At 52.6% G+C, this 20,278-nt stretch overlaps 1 protein-coding gene and 1 pseudogene across 1 annotated transcript in view; one reads left to right on the top strand and one right to left on the bottom strand.

The window, feature by feature from the left end:
- Nucleotides 1–652: 652 nt before the first annotated feature.
- On the bottom strand, nucleotides 653–4,698 carry LOC113893380 (annotated as a pseudogene).
- Nucleotides 4,699–5,237: 539 nt separating this feature from the next.
- The window catches only part of LOC113893379, a 29,794-nt gene continuing 14,753 nt past the window's right edge, over nucleotides 5,238–20,278 (top strand). The window contains exons 1-5 of the mRNA XM_027543384.1: nucleotides 5,238–5,242; nucleotides 6,149–6,199; nucleotides 6,566–6,668; nucleotides 6,750–6,849; nucleotides 14,089–14,257. Coding sequence (XP_027399185.1) covers nucleotides 5,238–5,242; nucleotides 6,149–6,199; nucleotides 6,566–6,668; nucleotides 6,750–6,849; nucleotides 14,089–14,257 — 428 coding nt within the window. The remainder of the gene's footprint in view (nucleotides 5,243–6,148; nucleotides 6,200–6,565; nucleotides 6,669–6,749; nucleotides 6,850–14,088; nucleotides 14,258–20,278) is intronic.

Genomic DNA, 20,278 nt, shown 5'->3' with positions numbered 1-20,278 from the left:
ATTCATCAGTCAGTGGACACGGATTTGAGTTGTGAATGACCTTTTGACCATTGTGAATAACTCTGAACATGAGTGTTCAAATATCTCTTCAAGGGTCTGCTTTCAATTTCTTTTGGGTATATTCTCAAATATGGGCTTTCTGGGTCCTTTGACAATTCTGTGCATAATTTTTTTTGAGGGACTGCCATACTGCTTTCTACAGTGGCTACAACTTTTTTTAAGTTTTGAGGCACATCATTATAAAAAGCTGGTGTGTGAGTGTGTGCTTAGTTGTTCAGTCATGTCCCACTCTTTTCGACCCCATGGACTGCAGCCCACCAGGCTCCTCTGTCCATGGAGATTCTCCAGGCAAGGATACTGGAGTGGGTTGCCATGCCCTCCTCCAGGGGATCTTCCTGACCTGGGGATCAAACTCAGGTCTCCAGCATTGCAGGCAGATTCTTTACCATCTGAGCCACCAGGGAAGCCCAAAAAGCTGGTACATAAATGAATAAGAACTTCAAATTCACCATACAGGAAGTCCCCAGCAGTCCAGTGGTTAGGACTCCACACTTTCACTGTGGAGGGCCTGATTTCAATCTCTGATTGGGGAACAAAGACATTACAAACTGTGCAGCTTGGCCAAAAAAAAAAAATTCATCATACATTTACTTCATGTTTTAACTTGACCCTCTAGTAAATCTTTAGCATCGATTTTCGACTGCTATGTGAGGAGATTCTCCCTTGTGTTTGTGACTTACAAGCATAATTCATTGATAAACATTGCTTATTGTTTCTTATTGGCAGTAAGACTCACACCCCATTCTAGTGCTGGTTCCCATTTTGTCATTTTGGGTTCAGACCCACCTCTGTCATAGCCGCTACGGAAGGCACATTTTGGTAGACTTTTAAACACTTGTTTTGCTCGAGGTTCCATATGCTTCCTAACTTGAGTGGAGGCATAAAACGGCCTGCAAGTCCTGCAGCAGGAGTGACCAGTCCAGCAGCTCCCACTCTACTGGCCGTGGGTCCTGCCCGGCTCCCCTGCCTGCACCCTGAGCCTGGTTCATCCCAGCCCAGAGGCCACAGCCACCGATTCCACACCTTGACCACCCTGGCTACAGCATTTATTTTTTCCTTAGTTGCAGCATGTGGGGTCTAGTTCCCTGACCAGGGCTCGAACCTGGACCCCCTGCATTGGGAACTCAGAATCTTAGTCATTGGACCACCAAGGAAGTCCCATTTTACATTCCCTCCAACAAGGCACAAGGGCAAGGAGGCTGGCCCAGGCTCCACAGTTCTTCTTTAAAAAAAAAAAAAAAAAACTTAAAAAAAAGTTTATCTATCAATCTGTGTGGGGTCTCAGTCGTGGCACGCAGGCTTAGTTGCTCAGCAGCAAGTGGGATCAGAGATGCCCGACTAGAGATGGAACCCACAAGCCCTGCACTGCAAGGAAGATTCTAACCACTGGACCACCAGGGAAGCCCCAGCCCCACGGTTCTCCTGGCCAGGTAGACCTGGCCCAGGCCCCACAAAAGATTCGCAGGGGCGGATGTTTGGTCCTGACGGGGCTGCATGGGGCTTTGCTTCTTCCCTCAGAATCAACAGTCCCACCTCGCAGATGCTGGGTATCACAGGACTCAGACCTCTACACGGTCAGCTGAATAGTTTTTCCCAAACCCAACCACCCGTCTAGACGCTGAGGCCCCCAAGGGCAGGGGCTGTGGACGCCCTGTGTTGTCTCCAGAGTCAGGCTGCTCAGGGGAGATGCCAAGGGCAGGCTGGGAGTAAACAGGTGAGGGACCCTGCGGCTGGGAGTCGGTCCCGCCCGAGCTCCAGCTGGGGCTTTGGCCTGCCGGCTTCTTCGTCTGTGAGCTGGGCTCCTAAAGCGTGCTTCCCCAGGTTAGAGTACAAGACAATTCCGTGCTGCAAGGGCTTCTCGGGCTGTGGGCACCAGCTCAACGCAGGCGGCTACGCATCTGTTTCCAGACCCTGATGCTGGGCAAGATTGCGGGCAGGAGGAGAAGGGGGCAACAGAGGATGAGATGGTTGGATGGCATCACGGACTCAACGAACATGAGTTTGAGCAAACTCCGGGAGACGGTGAAGGACAGAAAAGCCTGGCGCGCTGCAGTTCATGGGGTCATAGAGTTGGACACGACTGAACCATTGAACAACACCACCACCACCAGGTTTCAAGCCAGGGCCTTCTCTCCAGAATTCTCCTTCTCCGGAAGCATGGTCCACTCGGGGGACTTAGTGTCCCTTCACCTGCTGGGTGAGCAGCTCCCTTCCTTCCAAGGCAAACGTCCACACTTGAGCTTCCAGCCCCCACACCTTTGCTCACATTACCCTCCGGCCCAGAATGTCCCCCCGTGAATGATTGGGGTCAGAGAACGTGCGTTTGGCATGTTTTGAGACACCTCCGTGTGTTCCCAGTACAGCTGCCCAAGAAGACAGGGCTTCCGCAGCTCTGCCCGCGCGGGGTGTTATCAACGGCTCACACGTTGGGTGGTATCAGTATTGTTTTACGTGCATTTCTTTCGTTATTCGTGGGGACATACGCTTCTTCAGAAAAAAGGACAAGACCGCAGAACTTCGTTGTGTGTGTGTTTTTTTTTTTTGCTGCTCCATGAGGCTTCAGTTCAGTTCAGTCACTCAATTGTGTTCGATTCTTTGCGACCCCATGGACTGCAGCACGCCAGGCTTCCCTGCCCATCACCAACTCCCGGAGCTTGTTCAAATTCATCTCCATTGAGTTGGTGAAGACATCCAATCATCTCATCCTCTGTTGTCCCCTTCTCCTCCCACCTTCAATCTTTCCCAGCATCAGGGTCTTTTCCAGTGAGCTTGGGGGAATCTTAGTTCCCAGACCGGGGCTTGAACCCACACCCTCAGCAGTGAAACTGCCAACTCCTAACCACTGGACTGCCAGGGAATTTCCCCTGCAGAACTTTAAATAAAATGAAATTATTTCCTGGGAGTTCCTCGGCAATCCGGGGGTTAGGACTCCGCACTCTCACTGCCAAGGGCCCGGGTTTGATCCCTAGTTGGGGAGGCCATAAATAAACAAACAATTCCTATGAGAGAAAACAGCCTTGAACACTGTGGTTTCCCAGCCCCATCATTCTTCCAGGCAGGGGAAGGGGAGTTGAGATAGCCATGATCAGCAGTCGTGAGACGAGGAAACCCCAGGACCTGGAATGAGAAAACGGGTCCTGATTCGCATGCACCTCATCACCTGTGGGCCTCGGTTTCCTCCTCTGTAAAATGGGAGCTACAGGTTTCCTCCTAGAGGGCTGTTGTGGATGATGAAACGGGATGGAAGGACTTCCCTGGTGGTCCAGGGGTTAAGGATCCTCCTGCCAGTGCAGGGGACGCAGGCTTGACCCTCAGTCTGGGGAGTTTCCACATGCCCCAGGTGTCACAGCTACCAAACCCACACACTCTGTGGCCGTGCGCCACAACGAGAGAAGCCACTGCAATGAGAAGCCCGCCCATCTCGAGGAAGAGTAGCCCCCACTCGCCCCAACTAGAGAAAGCCTGTGTGCCGTGATGAAGACCCAGCGCAGCCAGAAATAAACAGAGAGGTGCGTACATGTAAAAATAAACAAATAAAAATGAAAACCAGGACGGCAAAGGGGAAATTCACTCATCTGTGAAACAGACGTCTACCGAGGGCTCATCACGCGGGGTGCAGAGGGGTGAATGCATACACGGCCTCCCCTCCGGGGATTTACAGATGGGGCCTTCCTGGAGCAGAGGCGTGGACAGCAGCGGCTGCCGACACCATGGCCAGTCATCCCTGCTGAGTGTGGGCCGAGGGAGCCGCTAGGACCTCTGTTATTGTTTTGAAAAAATCTGCTATCGTGCTGATAAACTCGGCTGTCAGGAGGGATGTTATTTCTGGGTGAAGGGAGGTTCTGCGGGACCGGGGCTCCTTCCTGCCGGCACCCACGTGGGTCTCGTCCCTCCCGCCAGACCCGACTTGAGCGATAACCTGGGGCCTTGAGCCTGCTCCTGGCAGGGGACACTGGTGGCCGTCGCTGCAGGATGTCCACAGTCGGCTGCCCAGGGCCTCCACAGTGTTTCAGGAGCAGATATCACCCCCTCCCTGACCCCGGATTCCTGGAATTGTCTGACAGAGTGGAGGCCTGGTCTCCGTCCCCCTGACAGGTTGCAGGAGATTAGGTTATTTTGGTCACACTGGCCATTTCGGTTTTTGGCCGGAGCGTGTGTCTATTAAATCGTCCTGGCTCTGAGCGGAGTGGCCTGGCTGGTTAAGCCTCATAATCTGCTCTGAAACGTGCTGGCTCTGTTTTCAACTGTGATAGTCCCCCTGTCACCAGCACCATGGGCTCAGCTTGCCAAGTACCCCCTGGCAGCCAGGAATCTGGATCTTGAGTAAATCCTCACTCTTGGCTGTCTCAGGTCTGATTCATTGTGCTTTGTTTTATTGCATTTTAATTTGTATCAAGCTTTACTTTACAAACCCCAGAGTGCACAAATCTGAAGCATTCAGCTCAGTGCAAGGAGACCCAGGTTTGATCCCTGGGTCCAAAAGATCCCCTGGAGGAGGGCCTGGCAACCCACTCCAGGATTCTTGCCTGGAGAATCCCATGGACAGAGGAGCCTGATGGGCTACAGTCCGTGGGGTCTCGAAGAGTCAGACACGATTGGAGCGACTGAGCACATACACACATACCCTCCGACGACCATGTGGGACAGAAATCCCCAGAAGTCTCCCTCCTGCCCTTTCCAGCCAACACCCTCCCCACCTCGCGAGGCGGCTGTTGGCCCCTCTATCACACAGACACGCTTTGCCTGCTCTCCAGCGTCATACAAACTGAATCATGCAGTGTGTCCTCTCTCGTGTCTTCTTCCACCTTCTTTCACTCACCATAAGGTCTACTGAAAAGTTACTGTTGAGGGGGCTTCCCTGGTGGCTCAGCGGTGAAGCTCAGTGAATCAGCCTGCTATTGCAGGAGACACGGGTTCAATCCCTGATCTGGGAAGATCCCACACGCCGTGGAGCAACTAAGCCCTGAGCGCCACGACTACTGAGCCCTCGCTCTGGAGCTTGAGAACCCTGGAGCTCATACACTGCAATAAGAAAAGCCACCGCAATGAACGCCTGCTCCTCGCACCTAGGGAAAAGCCCTCACGGCAGTGAAGACCCAGTGCAGCCAAAAATAAAATGAGTAAATAAATAAATATATATATATATATTTTAAAAATTAGTGTTTGGGGAATTCAGCATGATGTAGGTGATGGAGAAACCCAAGTGCTGTTACTGAAGACAGGGTTTAAGAACTGAAGACGCCGAAAGCCACATGGTACAGTCAAAAATTTTTAAGAAAGTTACTGTTTCATGACTAGAAACATAATACACATGTATAGCAAAAGTTATAAATACTATACAAGAGAAAGAAAAGACCACTGAGTGATCTCCACACCTGTTACCTGATCTTGACCTTCTGGTATGTTCCTTACACAAGTTTCAGTGAAAGCCACTCAGTGTCCGACTCTTTGTGACTCCATGGATACAGTCCATAGAATTCTCCAGGCCAGAATACTGGCGTGGGTAGCCTTTCCCTTCTCCAGGGGATCTTCCTAACTCAGGGATCAAACCCAGGTCTCCCATATTGCAGGCAGATTCTTTACCAACTGAGCCACACAACTTTCAGGGCAAATGAAAAATAGTCTTCTATGTGAATCGACTCATATTAAGACTTATTCTACAGCCTTTGAATCTCAGTTGAGACGGCGCAGGTACAGATGTCTTTCTGAATTAGTGCATGTGGGTCGACCTCAGACTTTCACATTATGTTCCTTAGAAACCGGTCCCCAGATTTGGGAAAGCTGGAACACGGGAGAAAGAGGAGCTGAAAACAATTCCAAAGTCTTTGCCTGGAGTGCCTGGAAGGCCAGAGTGGCCGTCGGCTGAGATGGGAAGACTGGGTGAGTTGTAAGCTGGTGGGATGTGTTTCATTTGGCTGCACGGGGCTGAAGGGCCCCCAGATCGGGCGGGGAGATGGAGGAGTTTCTTTGCCGTCTAGGACTTGCCCACGTCTGTTCTCCACTCCATTTCCTGGGGGCGGGGGGACGGCGGTCTTAGCCCTGTTTTCAGGCCCTGGTGTCCCCACTCCCTGCGGCGCTCTGGCCCTAGGCAAGCCAGTGCCGTGGCCTCCCTCCGAGGCCAGAGGCTCCCTTGCGTCAGGTGCCCCCTACGCCCCCCACGCCAGCTCCTCACGCTCAGAGGCCCTGGTTGAGCAGAGCGGGCTGAGGCTCCAAGGGGCCCAGGAGTTCAGCTCCAGGGAGCCTGGGCTGGACCAGCTCATTTCCAGGGGTTCTCAACATGTGGGAGATTCTAGGGGGCCGCGGAGGGCAGAAATCCATCTGCACGTGTCTTCAGGGCTGTTAGGAGGCTCCTGCCAAAGCTTCAGGGGAGAGTTGAGGGAAATGGCGGTGGGGCCACTCCCTCCTCTGAGCTTCCCAGGTGTCATTCAGGCTGCCAAGGACCAGCCTTGACCTTCAAAAAGAAGCTCACTGCCACGGACTCGTGTCCCCAGAGGCCTCTCCCCAGAACCTGGAGAAGTATCTGGTTCCAGGCAGGCACCCAGGGCTCTCAACCCACCTCCAACTTCCTCTCCATCTCCACTGGCCCCCGGCTGGAGACCCACCACACGGTGGGGTCCCAGCCTGGGTCTTGATCTCAGTCAGCCCCGCAGTCCCTGGGAGTTCTCAGAGTGCCCTCAGCTGCCACACAGCCTGGACTCCAGACCCCGAAGCCCGCGGTCCTGCTGCTACACAGGTCACACAGCCTGGTCATTGCATTGTCAGCCTACACCAGCCTGGCAGCAAGTCCAGGTGGGGCTGGCCTAGCCCAGGCTCTGAGCCCAAGGCCCAGGGGGCACTGCCCACGCACACGTTCAACTCTCCCAGCCTGGACCACCATTACCAGGCTCGAGAGAGATCGATCCCCATGGGCTCCTCATGAATACCCCATCCTTCCCCTTCAGCTCCAGGGATGACCATGTAAGCGTTACACACACACCCCTCACATGGGGTCTTAGCCCAGGACTGAATTTCCTTCCAGAATGTTCTGTATGGATTTCCTTTAAATGTTGGACTATACTGTACACACTGATTTGTAAAGCGTATTTCATTAAATACATGATGTACCTCCAAGATAACAGTTTCTTTGTGAACATATCAAACTCTTCATCAGTTTTTTTTGCCGTTGTTTGTTTTTTAATTTGGCCACACCATGCAGCTTGTGCGATCCTCGTTCCTGACCAGGGGTTGAACCTACGCCCTCGACAGTGAAAGCGTGGAGTCCTAACCAATGGACCACCGGGGGATTCTCTCAAACTCTTCATCAGTTCTTAAACCCTGTCTTCAATAACATCCTCTGGGTTTATCCATCGCCTACTATGTATCGGGCATCATGCTGAGAGCTTCCTGTGCGTTCACCCTCACAGCAGCCCTGGGAGGTGGGGACTTCACAGAGGATGGGCTCAGAAAGGCCCAATTGCTATCTGAGGCCACACAAGTTATAACTGGCAGAGTCAGGATTCTAACTCAGGGCTGTGTGACCCGGAGTCCCAGCCCTTGCCGACCAGGCTGCAGGTTCCTGACTCAGAAAATGCTTTTACCCGAGATTGAGGACAGAAGGAGAAGGGGACGACAGAGGATGAGACGGTTGGATGGCATCACCAACTCAAATAGACATGAGTTTGAGCAAATTCTGGGAGATGCCGAAGAACAGGGAAGCCTGGAGTGCTGCAGTCCACGAGGTCACAAAGAGTCGGACATGACTGGGTGGGGCGACTGAAGAACAAAGGGGTTCACGGACTTCCCAAAGCTTAGCTACAGACCCCCAGGTCAGACAGGTCAGAGAGACCTGGGTTCAAGCCCCAGCCCTCCAGTCTCTTGGCTGTGTGGCCGCAGACCCATCAGGACCCCTCTTTGAGGCTCAGTTTCTCCATCTGTGCAATGGGGCATTCCACCTTGCAGGGGGCCATCCAGGCAAGACACCCAGCCCACCAGGCTCTCAATGGCCTCTCGTCCTGGGAAGGTGCCCCCACAAAGCATCCACCAGGCGGGCACGAGTGGAACGACACTGTGAGAAGCTGGTCACTCTAGCTCCTGGCAAGGAGCTCAGGCCAGCTCAGGAGAGAGCCCTGAAACCCTTCGATGGGTCTCTCCTGGTATTACAGAGTCTCTGTCAAAGCTGGAGGATTTTCCCGACAAGGTTCCCAGTCAGTTCAGTTTAGTTGCTCAATCGTGTCTGACTCTGCTACCCCATGGACCGCAGCAGGCCAAGCCTCCCTGTCCATCACCAACTCCTGGAGCCTACTCAAACTATCGAGTCGGTGATGCCATTCAACCATCTCATCCTCTGTCGTCCCCTTCTCCTCCTGCCTTCAATCTTTCCCAGCATCATGTCTTTTCCAGGGAGTCAGTTCTTCACATCAGGTGGCCAAAGTATTCGAGTTTCAGGTTCAACATCAGTCCTTCCAATGAATATTGTGTTGATTTCCTTTAGGATGGACTGGTTTGATCTCCTTGCAGTCCAAGGGGCTCTCAAGAGGTTTCCAAGGCTGGGACAAAAGTCTGGGATGGCACATGGAGAGACGGCCATTTTAAACCTGCACTGGGGACATCTCCAACGGTCCAATGGTTAAGACTCCATGCTTCCGATGCAGAAGGCACGGGTTTGACCCCTTGTGATGGAATTAAGATCCCACATGTCTCGTGGCAGGGCATAAAATAAAAGTAAAGAAAAATAAAATGAAATAAAACCTGCTCTGACCCCTGGGTCCCCCGGGTGGGCCCTGGATGCCGAGGCCAGGGCTTGGCAAACATGCTTGGTCAACCTTCTCCCTGGGGTTCCCAGCCGCCCTCTCCTCCTGTCCCGGGCCTTGGACATGGGAATGTCCTCGTGTCTCTCAAGTCTTTTCAGGAAGACTGCATGCTCACTGTGGCTTCCCTTGACATCGTGGCTAAAGGACCCACCCTTCCCCCACTCTCCTCGCACTCCCTGGCTTTACTCCTCTGCCTTGCGTGCTTGCTGTGTACGCAGCTGCCCAGAGCTCTATTTTCTGGTCAGCTGGTTTCTCCTCCACTGTGTCCCACACTTGGCACTGAGCCCTGTATCACTGCCATGAACGAGTCATCTCTAGATCGCCATCACCCACACCCCAGCCAGGCATACGGTAGGTGTCAATCAATATTTGCTAAATGAATGATCAAAGCAAATCACAGTAAGAACAAAACTCAGCCCTAAGTTGGCACAGAGGGTTTGCTGGCCCATGGATCCCTGAATTGTAGAGAGATGTAGTCATGGCCCCAGCAGGAGGGGCTTACCCAGGGCTGGGGGGGATCCACAGAGTCTTTGGGAGGGAGGCTCCCAGGCAAGGAAGGGACTCCCTGTCCACTGGCCCTGGGACAGGCCAGCAAATCTCAGTGGGGAAAGGGAAGCTGAGGCCAGCTATGGTGGGTGGAAAGGACACTGTGGCAGGAGTAGGGAGACTCAGGCTTGAATCTGCCTCTGCTGTTCATGGGCTGGTTGGTCTCTGACAAGTGGCTGGCCTTCTTTTTCAGAGCCTCAGTTTTCTGATCTGTAAGATGAGGCCGCCAGGATTCTCTGGCCTGTACTGATACATGGACTGTTCATACGCACCAGTGTCTGTAACATGGGACAGAGGTAAGGATTGCAGGCAATAATAGAAAATGCTTGGTAGTAGGATCGAGGGATCTGAATGGATCATGGCAGCTACTATTGTTATTGTTATTGCTATTATCATATGCCATCTGATCCTTTTTTGGACAGGAAGCCAAGGCCTTCTACAGGCCCAATTCCTATTCCAACGGTTTTTGCTTCCTCCTGTCCATTTAATCTGCATATTACTTGGGAACCTTGCAAGGCAAATATTTTCACCCAGCCCTTCCTTGGGCACTTCTATCCCCTATCTGTCCCTAAACTGTCCTTTCTCCTCCATCTGTTCTGCTAATGTTCATTGTTGTTCTTCAGTTGCTAAGTTGTGTCTGACCTTTTGTGACCCCAGGGACTGCACAGCACACCAGGCTGCTCTGTTCTCCACTATCTCCCAGAATTTGCTCAAACTTACGTCGATGATGCCATCCAACCATCTCATCCTCTGTCATCCCCTTCTTCTCCTGCCTTCAATCTTTCCCAGCATCACGGTCTTTTCCAATGAGTCAGTTCTTCACATCAGGTGGCCAAAGTATTGGAGCTTCAGCTTCAGCATCAGTCCTTCCAATGAATATTCAAGATTGATTTCCTTTAGGATTGACTGGTTTGATCTCCTTGCAGTCCAAGGGATTCTCAAGAGTCTTCTCCAACACCACAATTCCAAAGCATCAATTTTTCAGCCCTCAGCTTTCTTTGTGGTCCAACTCTCACATCTGTACATAACCACTGGGAAAACCATAGCTTTGACTAGACTGACTTTGTCGGCAAAGTGATGTCTCTGCTTTTTAATGTGCTGTCTAAATTTGTCACAGCTTTCCTTCCAAGGAGTAAGCATCTTTTACTTTCATGGCTGCAGTCACTGTCCCCAGTGATTTTGCAGCCCAAGAAAAGAAAATCTGTCACTGCTTCCACTTTCGCCCCTTCTATTTGCTATTAAGTGATGGAGCCAAATGCCATAATTTCAGTTTTTTAAATGTTGAGTTTCAAACCAGCTTTTTCACTCTCCTCTTTCACCTTTATCAAAAGGCTCTTTAGTTCCTCTTCACTTTCTGCCATTAAAGTGGTGGTGGTGGTGGTTTGGTCACTAAGTCGTGTCTGACCCTTGCAACCCCATGGACTGTAGCCCACCAGGCTCCTCTGTCCATGGGATTCTCCAGGCAAGAAAACTGGAGTGGGTTGCCTTTTCCTTCTCCAGCCATTAAAGTAGTATCATCTATTTATCCAAGGTTGTTGATATTTCTCCCGGCAATCTTGATTCCAGCTTGTGCTTCATCCAGCCCAGCGTTTCTCATGATGTACTCTGCATATAAATTAAATAAGCAGGGTAACAATATACAGCCTTGTCATACCCCTTTCCCAATTTGGAACCAGTCTGTTGTTCCACATCCAGTTCTAACTGTTGCTTCTTGACTCACATACAGGTTTCTCAGGAGATAGGTCAGGTGGTCTGGTACTTCCATCTCTTTAAGAATTTTCCACAGTTTGTTGTGATCCACATAGTCAAAGGTTTTAGCGTAGTCAGTGAAGCAGGAGATGTTTTTCTGGAATTCTCTTGCTTTCTCCAAGATCCAATGACTGTTGGCAATTTGATCTCTGGTTCCTCTGCCTTTTAAACTTAGCTTCTATATCTGGAAGTTCTCGATTCACGTATTGCTAAAGCCTAACTTGAAGGATTTGGGGCATAACATTGCTAATATGTGAAATAAGTGCAGTTGTACGATAGTTGGAACATTCTTTAGCATCCCCCTTCTTTAGGACTGGAATGAAAACTGGCCTTTTCCAGTCCTGTGGCCACTGCTGAGTTTTCCAAATTTGCAGACCTATTGAGTGCAGCACACCAACTATATCCCAGACACCATGTCTTCAGCTTTGAGACCCCTCTGGAAACATTCTTACACTTAGCAGTGAGATCATGGCTTGCTTTGCCCCTCCCTCTTTTAAAAAAATATTTACTTTTATATATTTGGCTGCGCAGGTCTTAGCTGCAACAAGTGGGATCCAGTTTCCTGACCAGAGATGAACTCCAGGCCCCTCGCGTTGGGAACGTGGAGCCTTAGCCACTGGACCGCCAGGGAGTCTGCTTCGTCTCTCTGAGTCTGTTTTCCCATCTGCAGAGCACATTTAGAGAGAAGTCCCTATTTTGGAAGGCTCCTCCTTCCGTCTATAAAGTAGCCCAGGACAATCCAGGCTTTGTAGGGTTTGGAGTTTACCTGATTTGAGAGGCTCTCACAGAAAGGATTACAAAATCAGAAGAGAGGGAAGGAGGGGTCTTGAAGCTGACCTTCAAAGTTTAGTCTTCACTAAACCTTTGATGATTATCTCCTCTGACCCTCCCTCTAACCCTATAGGGTGGAGGTGGGAGGGGGCATGCTGCCATCCCATTTTACAGATGAGAACAATGAAGAAAAAAAAATATATCCATGTCATCACTCCAGAGGTGGGGAGAAGGGGTGGGGGGACTCCCAGTGGGTAGCAAACAGCAGAACTCAGGGGAGGGGAGCTCCCCGGAACCTGCTGTTTCTCTCTGAGAAGAGGCAGCAGGAAGGAGGCAGGCAAGCCTGTCCTGTTCCTGGGACAACAGCTACTTTGTAATCCCGGTGCTCTGCCCTGTCTTCCTCCACCTCCACACACTCCAGGCTGGGAACTCAATATCAGGCTGGGAACTCAAGACCCTACTCCTCCCCAACCCATCCCAGGGCTGGGGACCACCCCTCCTGGAATTTTTCTGATGTCTCCTCTCTCCCGGGAGGTTTCTGAGGCCCTTCTCTGCCACCCATTTCCCCCCAGACCCAGGAGCGCCAGAGCAGCGGGGGGCTGTCCTCACCATGGCTATAGGAACACAGGTGAAGTGGATGGTACAGCTGGAAGGATAGGGGGTGGGAGGAAGGGGGTGCAGGAAGACCCCTGACTTTGGTAGGATGCTGCTGAGGCTGTTTCTACAAAGCTGGAGTCTAACTGTTCACATCTGTGAAAAAGACTTAAAAATACCTAAAGCCTGGACTTCCCTGTGGTCCAGTGGTTAGGAATCCACCCGCTGGGACTTCCCTAATGGTCCAATGGCTAAGGCTCTGAGATCCCAGTGGACAGAGCCTGGGGTTTCATCCCTGGTCAGGGAACTAAGATCCCGCATGCTGCAACTCCGGGAGCTGGTGATGGACAGGCAGGCCTGGTGTGCTGCAGTCCATGGGGTCGCAAACAGTCAGACACGACTGAGTGACTGAACTGAATTGGTGCTGCAACTAAGACCTGGCACAGCCAAAGAAAGAAAGAAAGAAAGAATCCGCCTGCCAGGGGAGGGGACACAAGTTCCATCCCTGGTCTGGGAAGATCCCACGTGCCTCAGGGGAACGAAGCCCCTGCAGCACAACTACTGAGTCACTTGCCTAGAGCCCTTGCTCCACAACAAGAGAACAACTGCAGTGAGAAGCGCAGACAACCAGAAAAAGTCCGCAGGGAGCAACGAAGGCGCAGCACAGCCATAAATAAATAAATTGTAAAAAAAAAAAAAAAAAAAAAAGAGCCTAACGCCTGATGGCTGCAGGGCCTGGGGAAGGGAGGAGGAGCTACTGTTTAGCAGGTGTTTTCAAACATGGGAAGTTGTGGAGATGGATGGTAGTGATAGTCGAACGTGCTTTGCCTTTTCATACTGCTCATGGGGCTCTCAAGGCAAGAATACTGAAATGCTTTGCCATTCCCTTCTCCAGCGGACCACGTTTTGTCAAACTCTTCACCATGACCCTTGAAGAGCTGACTCACTGGAAAAGACTCTGATGCTGGGGAAGATTGAGAGCAGGAGGCAAAGGGGCAACAGAAGATTAGATGGTTGGATGGTATCACCGACTCAATGGACATGAGTTGAGCAAACGCCGAGAGATAGTGGAGGACAGGGAAGCCTGGCGTGCTGTAGTCCATGGGGTTGCAAAGAGTCGGACACAGCTTTAGGGACTGAAGAACAACATGAATACCACTACACAGTGCACTTCCAAATAGTAAAGACCCTACATTCTGTTTTGTGCGTTTTCACGCGATTAAAAAAAAAAAGTTGAAGAAAAAAACAAACTCAAACAAAACTTAACTCCTGAAGCTGCCAGCACAGAGAGCTGGGATATTTGAGCACTGAAGTCACGCTGTCATTTAGCAGGTCATTAAGTTCTCTTTCTTGCATGTGCATGAAAAAAAAAAAAAAAAAGCATCAAGCAGCCCTAAGGACTTCTTTGAGGCAATCCATGTCGAGACCCTGGATCACCCACACAAATGCAGTCAGGGGGATTCATCCCGACAGTTCTGCGGAGCGAACCACAAACCTGCAGAGCGCAGGAGACAGAGAGACACTAACCGAGTAAGCAGATCACCCCCTAGCAGTTCTGTTGCCTTTTGGACCCCGCCAGGTCCTGGAGTCGGGCGGGGACGCGGCCCTGGGGGCGGGCCGGGGCGGGGCCGGCGGTTGACACCCTGGCGCACGCGGGCCCCTAGCCGCAGACAATACGCCTCGCGGCTCGAGCTCTGTGGACGCCGCCGCCGTCACCACCCGCCGCCACTGCCACCACCGGACGCGAGGTGAGCCCTCCCGCCCCTGCTGTGACCCTGGCTCCCTGCCGGCCACCCCTCCGCCCAGCCCGAGCCCGGCAGGTGAGCGCCCTGGGGCTGCCCTGGGCGCCCGCTGGAAGGTAGAGAGGCCAGTGGCCCCAGATTTTCCTGTCCCGGCTGGATTACTTACTTGCGGGCGGCGTCTGGGGACCCTGGCTCCGAAACACCCGCCTCGCTGGCTGGGGTGGTGGGGCGGGGCTCCAGTTCTCCGGTGCGTGATCTTGGCCTCTGGGGGCCTCAGTCTCCGCATCTGTGCAATGGGGCGGCCCGTCTGCCCCGCGCCCGGGGGACCCGGCGCCAGATCGCCCTTCTCCTCCCTCCGAAGCCGGACTCCCAGGTCCTCTGGGCATAGGACCCGAGCGCAGGGCTGCCAGCCCAGGGCCGCGACGGCGCGGTCCCCCCAAAAAGAAAAAGGGTGGGGGCGGGGGAGGAAGATGGCGTCGGGAACCGGTCCCCGCCGGCCCGGGGTGCCCGGGCGCCGCGCACCGGCCAGGGGGCCCGAGCCCGGCCGGACGCGGGACGCGGGGAAGTCCGGAACAGGAACTGCGCGCCGGGCGGGCGCGGCGCCCTCTGCCTGCCCACGCCCGGGGCAGGTGCGCCCCGCGGGGAAGGCGCCCTGGCCGCTGGTGCAAAGCAGGGACCGCCGGGCGCGCCCCATCCGGGGACCGCGAGGCGTCCCGCCGCCGGCCCCGCGCTGCCAGGACCAGCCCTGAGGGGCTCCGGGCTCCCCACCTCCTGGGTGTGAGTCGTTTGGTAAACCGTTAATTGTTAGTATAGTTTTCGCCAGGACGTTGTTGTTCTTGCCGCTGCTGCTATTGTAGCGTTTTCCAAGCACCTATGCGGCCTGGTTTCCTTCCTAAGCTTCGCTGCAGCTCCCCGGGAAGGGAGGGTTATGGCTTTATCCTTACCACGTTAGGGAGGGCTCTGCGCTGGCCGGCCTCCAAGGACTGGAGGCCTCCTTGTACGGCTGGAGAAACTGAGCCTGAGTTCAGGAGGCATTACAAATGCTGTCTAACCAAAAAGCCCAGAGCTGTTACCTAGAAGCCAAGCCAAGCTCTCCACTCAGCCACTTTCTGGCTGTGTTGTCTTCGCTGGGTTCTGGCACCCCTGAGCCTCAGTTGCTCATTCTGTAAAATGGGTCCATGAGGTTTCCCACCAGGTCTGGAGGAACACCACCCCCGAGTGTTGGTGGCCATTAGTGACTTCTCCGGAGTTAGCTCTTTAACTCTATTTCTACTTATTCTGGGCTGCCCTTGGAATGAGTTCTTAGTAGGAGCGGCACACTTGGGGCGGTTGGCATCTGATGCCGCAGTGGCCGGGATCCCGGTCTTAGCACTGGGCTGGTGGTGCTGGTCTTCCCCATGGTCTCATCTCCCCTCCCTTCTCAGTCCAGGATTTGGGGATTTCCCACCGTCTTAACCTCGGGGTCACTGTGGCTTCTCCAGCCTTACCAACATTAGCTTGTACAAGTTTACTTTTGCTTGTGTTTGGTTTGGGAGGAGTGGAGTCTGGGAAGAGGGGCTTCTGGGGGACAGTGCCTTGGAATGTCCTTCGGGGCAGGAAACAGTTTTAACTTACCCTCTAAGATGGCTGCCAGGTGATTTTATTTTTTTCGGTGGGAACTATATCAGCAGGAATATTTCTCTAAGCACCAGAGGTTCTGTGCAGCCTTCCATTGGAGCGGGTGAGGCCTAAAATAAGTGCAGTGATGTACTTTGGCAACGCCCCTGTGGATGCCAGACTCACTATCGCAATTGCTTCCTCCTCTGAGAAGCCTTCTGTGAATACCTGATCTGGAGCCGCAGCCCTCCCACTGTTCCCGGGGGTTCCTCTGCCCTAAAGCTCTCTCTCTCTTTTTTTGATAAGTAAGAAGTGAATTTATTTAGAGAGATACACATATCATAGACAGAATAGAGTCTGTCTCAGCGAGAACGGCCTTGGGAGAAATACACTCTATTGACAGTGTGGGCTGGCCTAGGATTTTACTTGATTGTTTTCAGGACTGTCAAGACAGTGTGGAAATTACACATGCTCACTTAGTATGATTTACACAAGCCTATAGCTCCACTGGAACAGAAATTTATTTTTTATTTTTTTTCTTTTTCTTTTTGGCCATGCCACACAGCTTGTGGGATCTTAGTTCCCCGACCAGGGATCAAACCTGGGCCCCTTGGCACTGGAAGCACAGAGTCTTAACCACAGGACCGCCAGGGAAGTCCTAGAACAGGAGTTGAGAAAGATCACACTAGAGTATCCCCCGTGCCCATCACAACCTGAGCACTCTGGGAAGAAGCTGGTTAGAGCTTCTAAACATAGCTGGTTGTATGTATCAATATGTTTATTGTAAGTTTTATTAGGTGGTCAGTAGGTGTAGAAACTGGGTTTCCCTGGTGGCTCAGACAGTAAAGAATCTGCCTGCAATGCGGGAGACCTGAGTTCCTTCCCTGAGTTGGGAAGATCCCCTGGAGGGGAGGGCATGGCAGCCCCCTCCAGTCTTCTTGCCTGGAGAATCCCCATGGACAGAGGAGCCTGGCGGGCTACAGTCCACGGGGTCACAGAGTCAGACGTGACTGAGCACAAGCACAGATACAGAAATTGAGCTGCAAAGAAAGGAGAGAGCAGTGGTCGTCCGTTTTCTCACGTCTGGTCGTCTAGGAAATGGACGGGGGTCCTCGGTGAACGGCTCCATCCACCAGTGAGTCTTGACCCTGACCTCCGAGGTGTTTCCCCCTCTCCCTGGAAAGCATCCTGTTTTTAGTGATCCCATTAAGTTTGTAGACAATTAATGGCTTCTGGCTTCCCCTCCCGTGGCCGTAGTGGATCCCACGAGAGTCGGGCTGTTTTTCTCTTGGCCCAGAACAATTCTTCGGTGTTTCAAGGAAGTTCCCGGCACACTTGGGTTTTGTTGTCGGCGGCCACCAGGAAGCCTGCGGCGGGTCTGAGTGGACGTGTGCGGCCGGCGCTTTGTCCTGCCGTGGGTTGGTTGGGGCCGGGCCCTGGGCGAAACACAGAATGTAAGCAAATAAGTCCCCGGCCCGAGTCCCTCACTGGCCTGGAGGCGGGCAGGAGAGGCCGGGCCTGGTGGTCAGGGCCCTGGGCGGGCTTGGGGAGGGCAGCTGATTTCCCTAGTGTCAATATTGGGCTGTGACAACACAAAACACCCTCTGGGCCTTGCCAGGCGCTGCCTGGTAAACCTGTTTTTCTGGAGGTGGGAGAAGACCCGGGGTCACCCAGAGTCTGAGAGGAGAGGCAGGCTCAGGGCCGGAGTGGGCAGCCCACCTGGCTCTGGGCAGAGGCACTGGGTCTGGCATGGAACTCAGCGAAGGCTCGGAGGCTGGCCAGAGAGATGGGCGGATTTCCCATTTGCAGACAATGACGCATCCGGGAAATCCCAGCGGTGAACTGGGTGGGCGTGCACCGCTGCGGAGCTCCAAGTTCACGGACCAAGAGCCTCCCGTTAGTGAGCGCTGACTGTATACCAGCGGTCCCCAACCCTTTTGACACTAGCGATTGGTTTCCACGGACTTGTGCGGAGGGGATGGTTTGGGGATGATTCAAGCACGCTACAGTGATCATGCTCTTTTTCTGTTATTATTACATTGTGATACAGAATGAAATAATTATATAGCTCACCATCATGCAGAGTCAGTGGGAGCCCCGAGCTTGTTTTCCTGAGCTCAGGTGGTCATGCGGGCGTCGGGGAGCGGCTGTAGGTACGGATGAGGCTTTGCTCGTTCACCTGCCGCTCACCTCCTGCTGGCTGGGTTGCTCACAGGCCCTGCACCCATCCAGGTTTGCGGCCCAGGGGTTGGGACCCTGCTGTATACCATGCATGCAACCTCTGCCTCCTCTCAAAAGCTGAGCGTGTCGGGGCCAGCGTGCCCTGGCCAGGAGTTGACTGTCCTGTGAGCCCAGTCCCTTCATTCTGTTGGGCCTGTATTATCTGGTTCCCTTGGGCTGTTCTCATTCACTAGTTCCTGCTCTGAGCCAGGGCAGACAGACAGGTAAACATTTAATGAGACTGTCATGGGCTGTGTGCCTAATCCAGGTCTGTTTACACAAGGTGCTGGGTTAGGAGCAATTAATTCTGTCCTGGGAGGAAGTAAGTTCTGAGCCTGGAGGAAGACGCAGGTCCCTGATGCCAACCTGGGGAGGTAGCAGGAGGTGTAAAGGTGGGCTTGAGGGTGTGGAAAGAGAGGAGTAGGCAGCCCAGGATCTGTCCCCAGAAAGGGGAGCCCCCAAGGCTGCTGATTGGAGGGGTCCGTGTCCAGATCTGATAAGTGGTTGAGACCCCGCAGCGCTGGGGAGACCCAAAACTGTCTGGAAGGAAGGAGACCGTGAGGGCCACGTCTCTCTGAGCCCTTAGTGTCTGGACCCAGGAGCACATAGTCCTTCATGTAAATTCTTACAAACTTTAATTGAAGTATATTTGATTTACAGTATTGTGTTACTTTCAGGTGTACAACAAAGTGACCTGGATATCTGTATATATATGTGTATATATAATCTTTTCTGTTAGGTTATCACAGGACACTGAACGTGGTGTCCTGTGCTATATAGGAAGTCCTTGTTTGTTTTATATATGGTAGTGTAGATCTGTTCATCTGACACTCCTGATTTACACTCCCTCTTTCCCCATTGGTAAACATAAATTTTCTATGCCTGAGTCTCTTTAGTAAATAAATTTATCTGTACTGTTTTAGATTTCACATGTAAGTGATATCAACTGTCTTTCTCTGTTTGAGAATGACAATCTCTAGGTTCATACATGTTGCTGCCAATGGCAACAGTTCATTCTTTTTGAAAAAAAAGTGCAAGTTGGTCACTCAGTCGTGTGTGGCTCTTTGCGATCCCGTGGACTGTAGCCTACCAGGCTCCTCTGTCCATGGAATTCTCCAGTCACGAATACTGGAGTGGGTTGCCGATTCATTCTCCAGGGGATCTTCCCAACCCAGTGACTGAACCTGGGTCTCCGGCATTGCAGGCAGATTCTTTACTGTTTGAGCCACAGGGAAGCCCTCATTCTTATTATAACTGAGTAATATTTCGTGTGTGTGTGTTGGGGGAGGATTTCCCACGGGTGTGTGTGGGCTTCTCAGGTGGCTCAGCAGTAAAAGAATCCACCTGCAATGCAGGAGATGGGGGTTTGATCCCTGACTCGAGAAGATCCCCTGGAGAAGGTAATGGCAACCCAGCCCACTCGGACATGACTTCACAACATAACAGCAACACACACACACACACACCCCCTACATCTTAAACTGGTCATCTGTTGGTGGGCACTTGGATTGTTTCCATGTCCTGGCTGTTGTAAATAGTACTACTGTGAACCTGAGTTTCATCTTTTCCAGAAATGTGCCTGGAGTGGGGCTGCTGGATCGTATGGTAGCTCTGTTTTCACTTTTTTAAGGAACCTCCACACTGCTGTGCGTGGTGTCTGTACCAGTTGACATTCCCACCGACGGGGTGGGAGGATTCCCTTCCCCCACACCCTCTTCAGCATTTATTGTTTGACATACAGCCTTTTTAAATGTATGCGGCAGCCCCAAGCAGTACCTTGGCACCGTTCTTTTTCTAATGGAGATGGAAGCCCGGGGCCCCCTTTAGGTGGCAACGAGGACGCGGCCGACTGGGACCCCCTGCAGACCGGCCGTGCAAGGCCTCCTCACCGTGATCCCCACCTGGTTCCTCCTCACTTCATGATGTGTGTATTCTAACAAACACCTTAGTCTGGGTGGTTCATAAGCCACAGATACTTACCTCTCACTGTTCTGGATGCTTGAAGGCCAAGGTCAGGGTGCCACAGACTTCCTGTGTCCCCAGTGGAGGATGTGAAGGGAGCACTCCTGGGCCTGGTTTAGCAGAGTCCTAACCCATTAGCAGAGCCCTCAGGATCTCCTTGCCTCCCGGGGCCTCCCCTCCTTTTTTCATCCACAGGCATTAGGTTTTCCACAGAGGAATTTGGGGCGGGGCAGAAACTTTCAGACCTCA

Source organism: Bos indicus x Bos taurus, chromosome 5, assembly GCF_003369695.1.
Source record: "Bos indicus x Bos taurus breed Angus x Brahman F1 hybrid chromosome 5, Bos_hybrid_MaternalHap_v2.0, whole genome shotgun sequence".
In the NCBI taxonomy this organism is placed as follows: Eukaryota; Metazoa; Chordata; class Mammalia; order Artiodactyla; family Bovidae; genus Bos; species Bos indicus x Bos taurus.
This window is presented reverse-complemented; position numbering and strand designations above follow the sequence as displayed.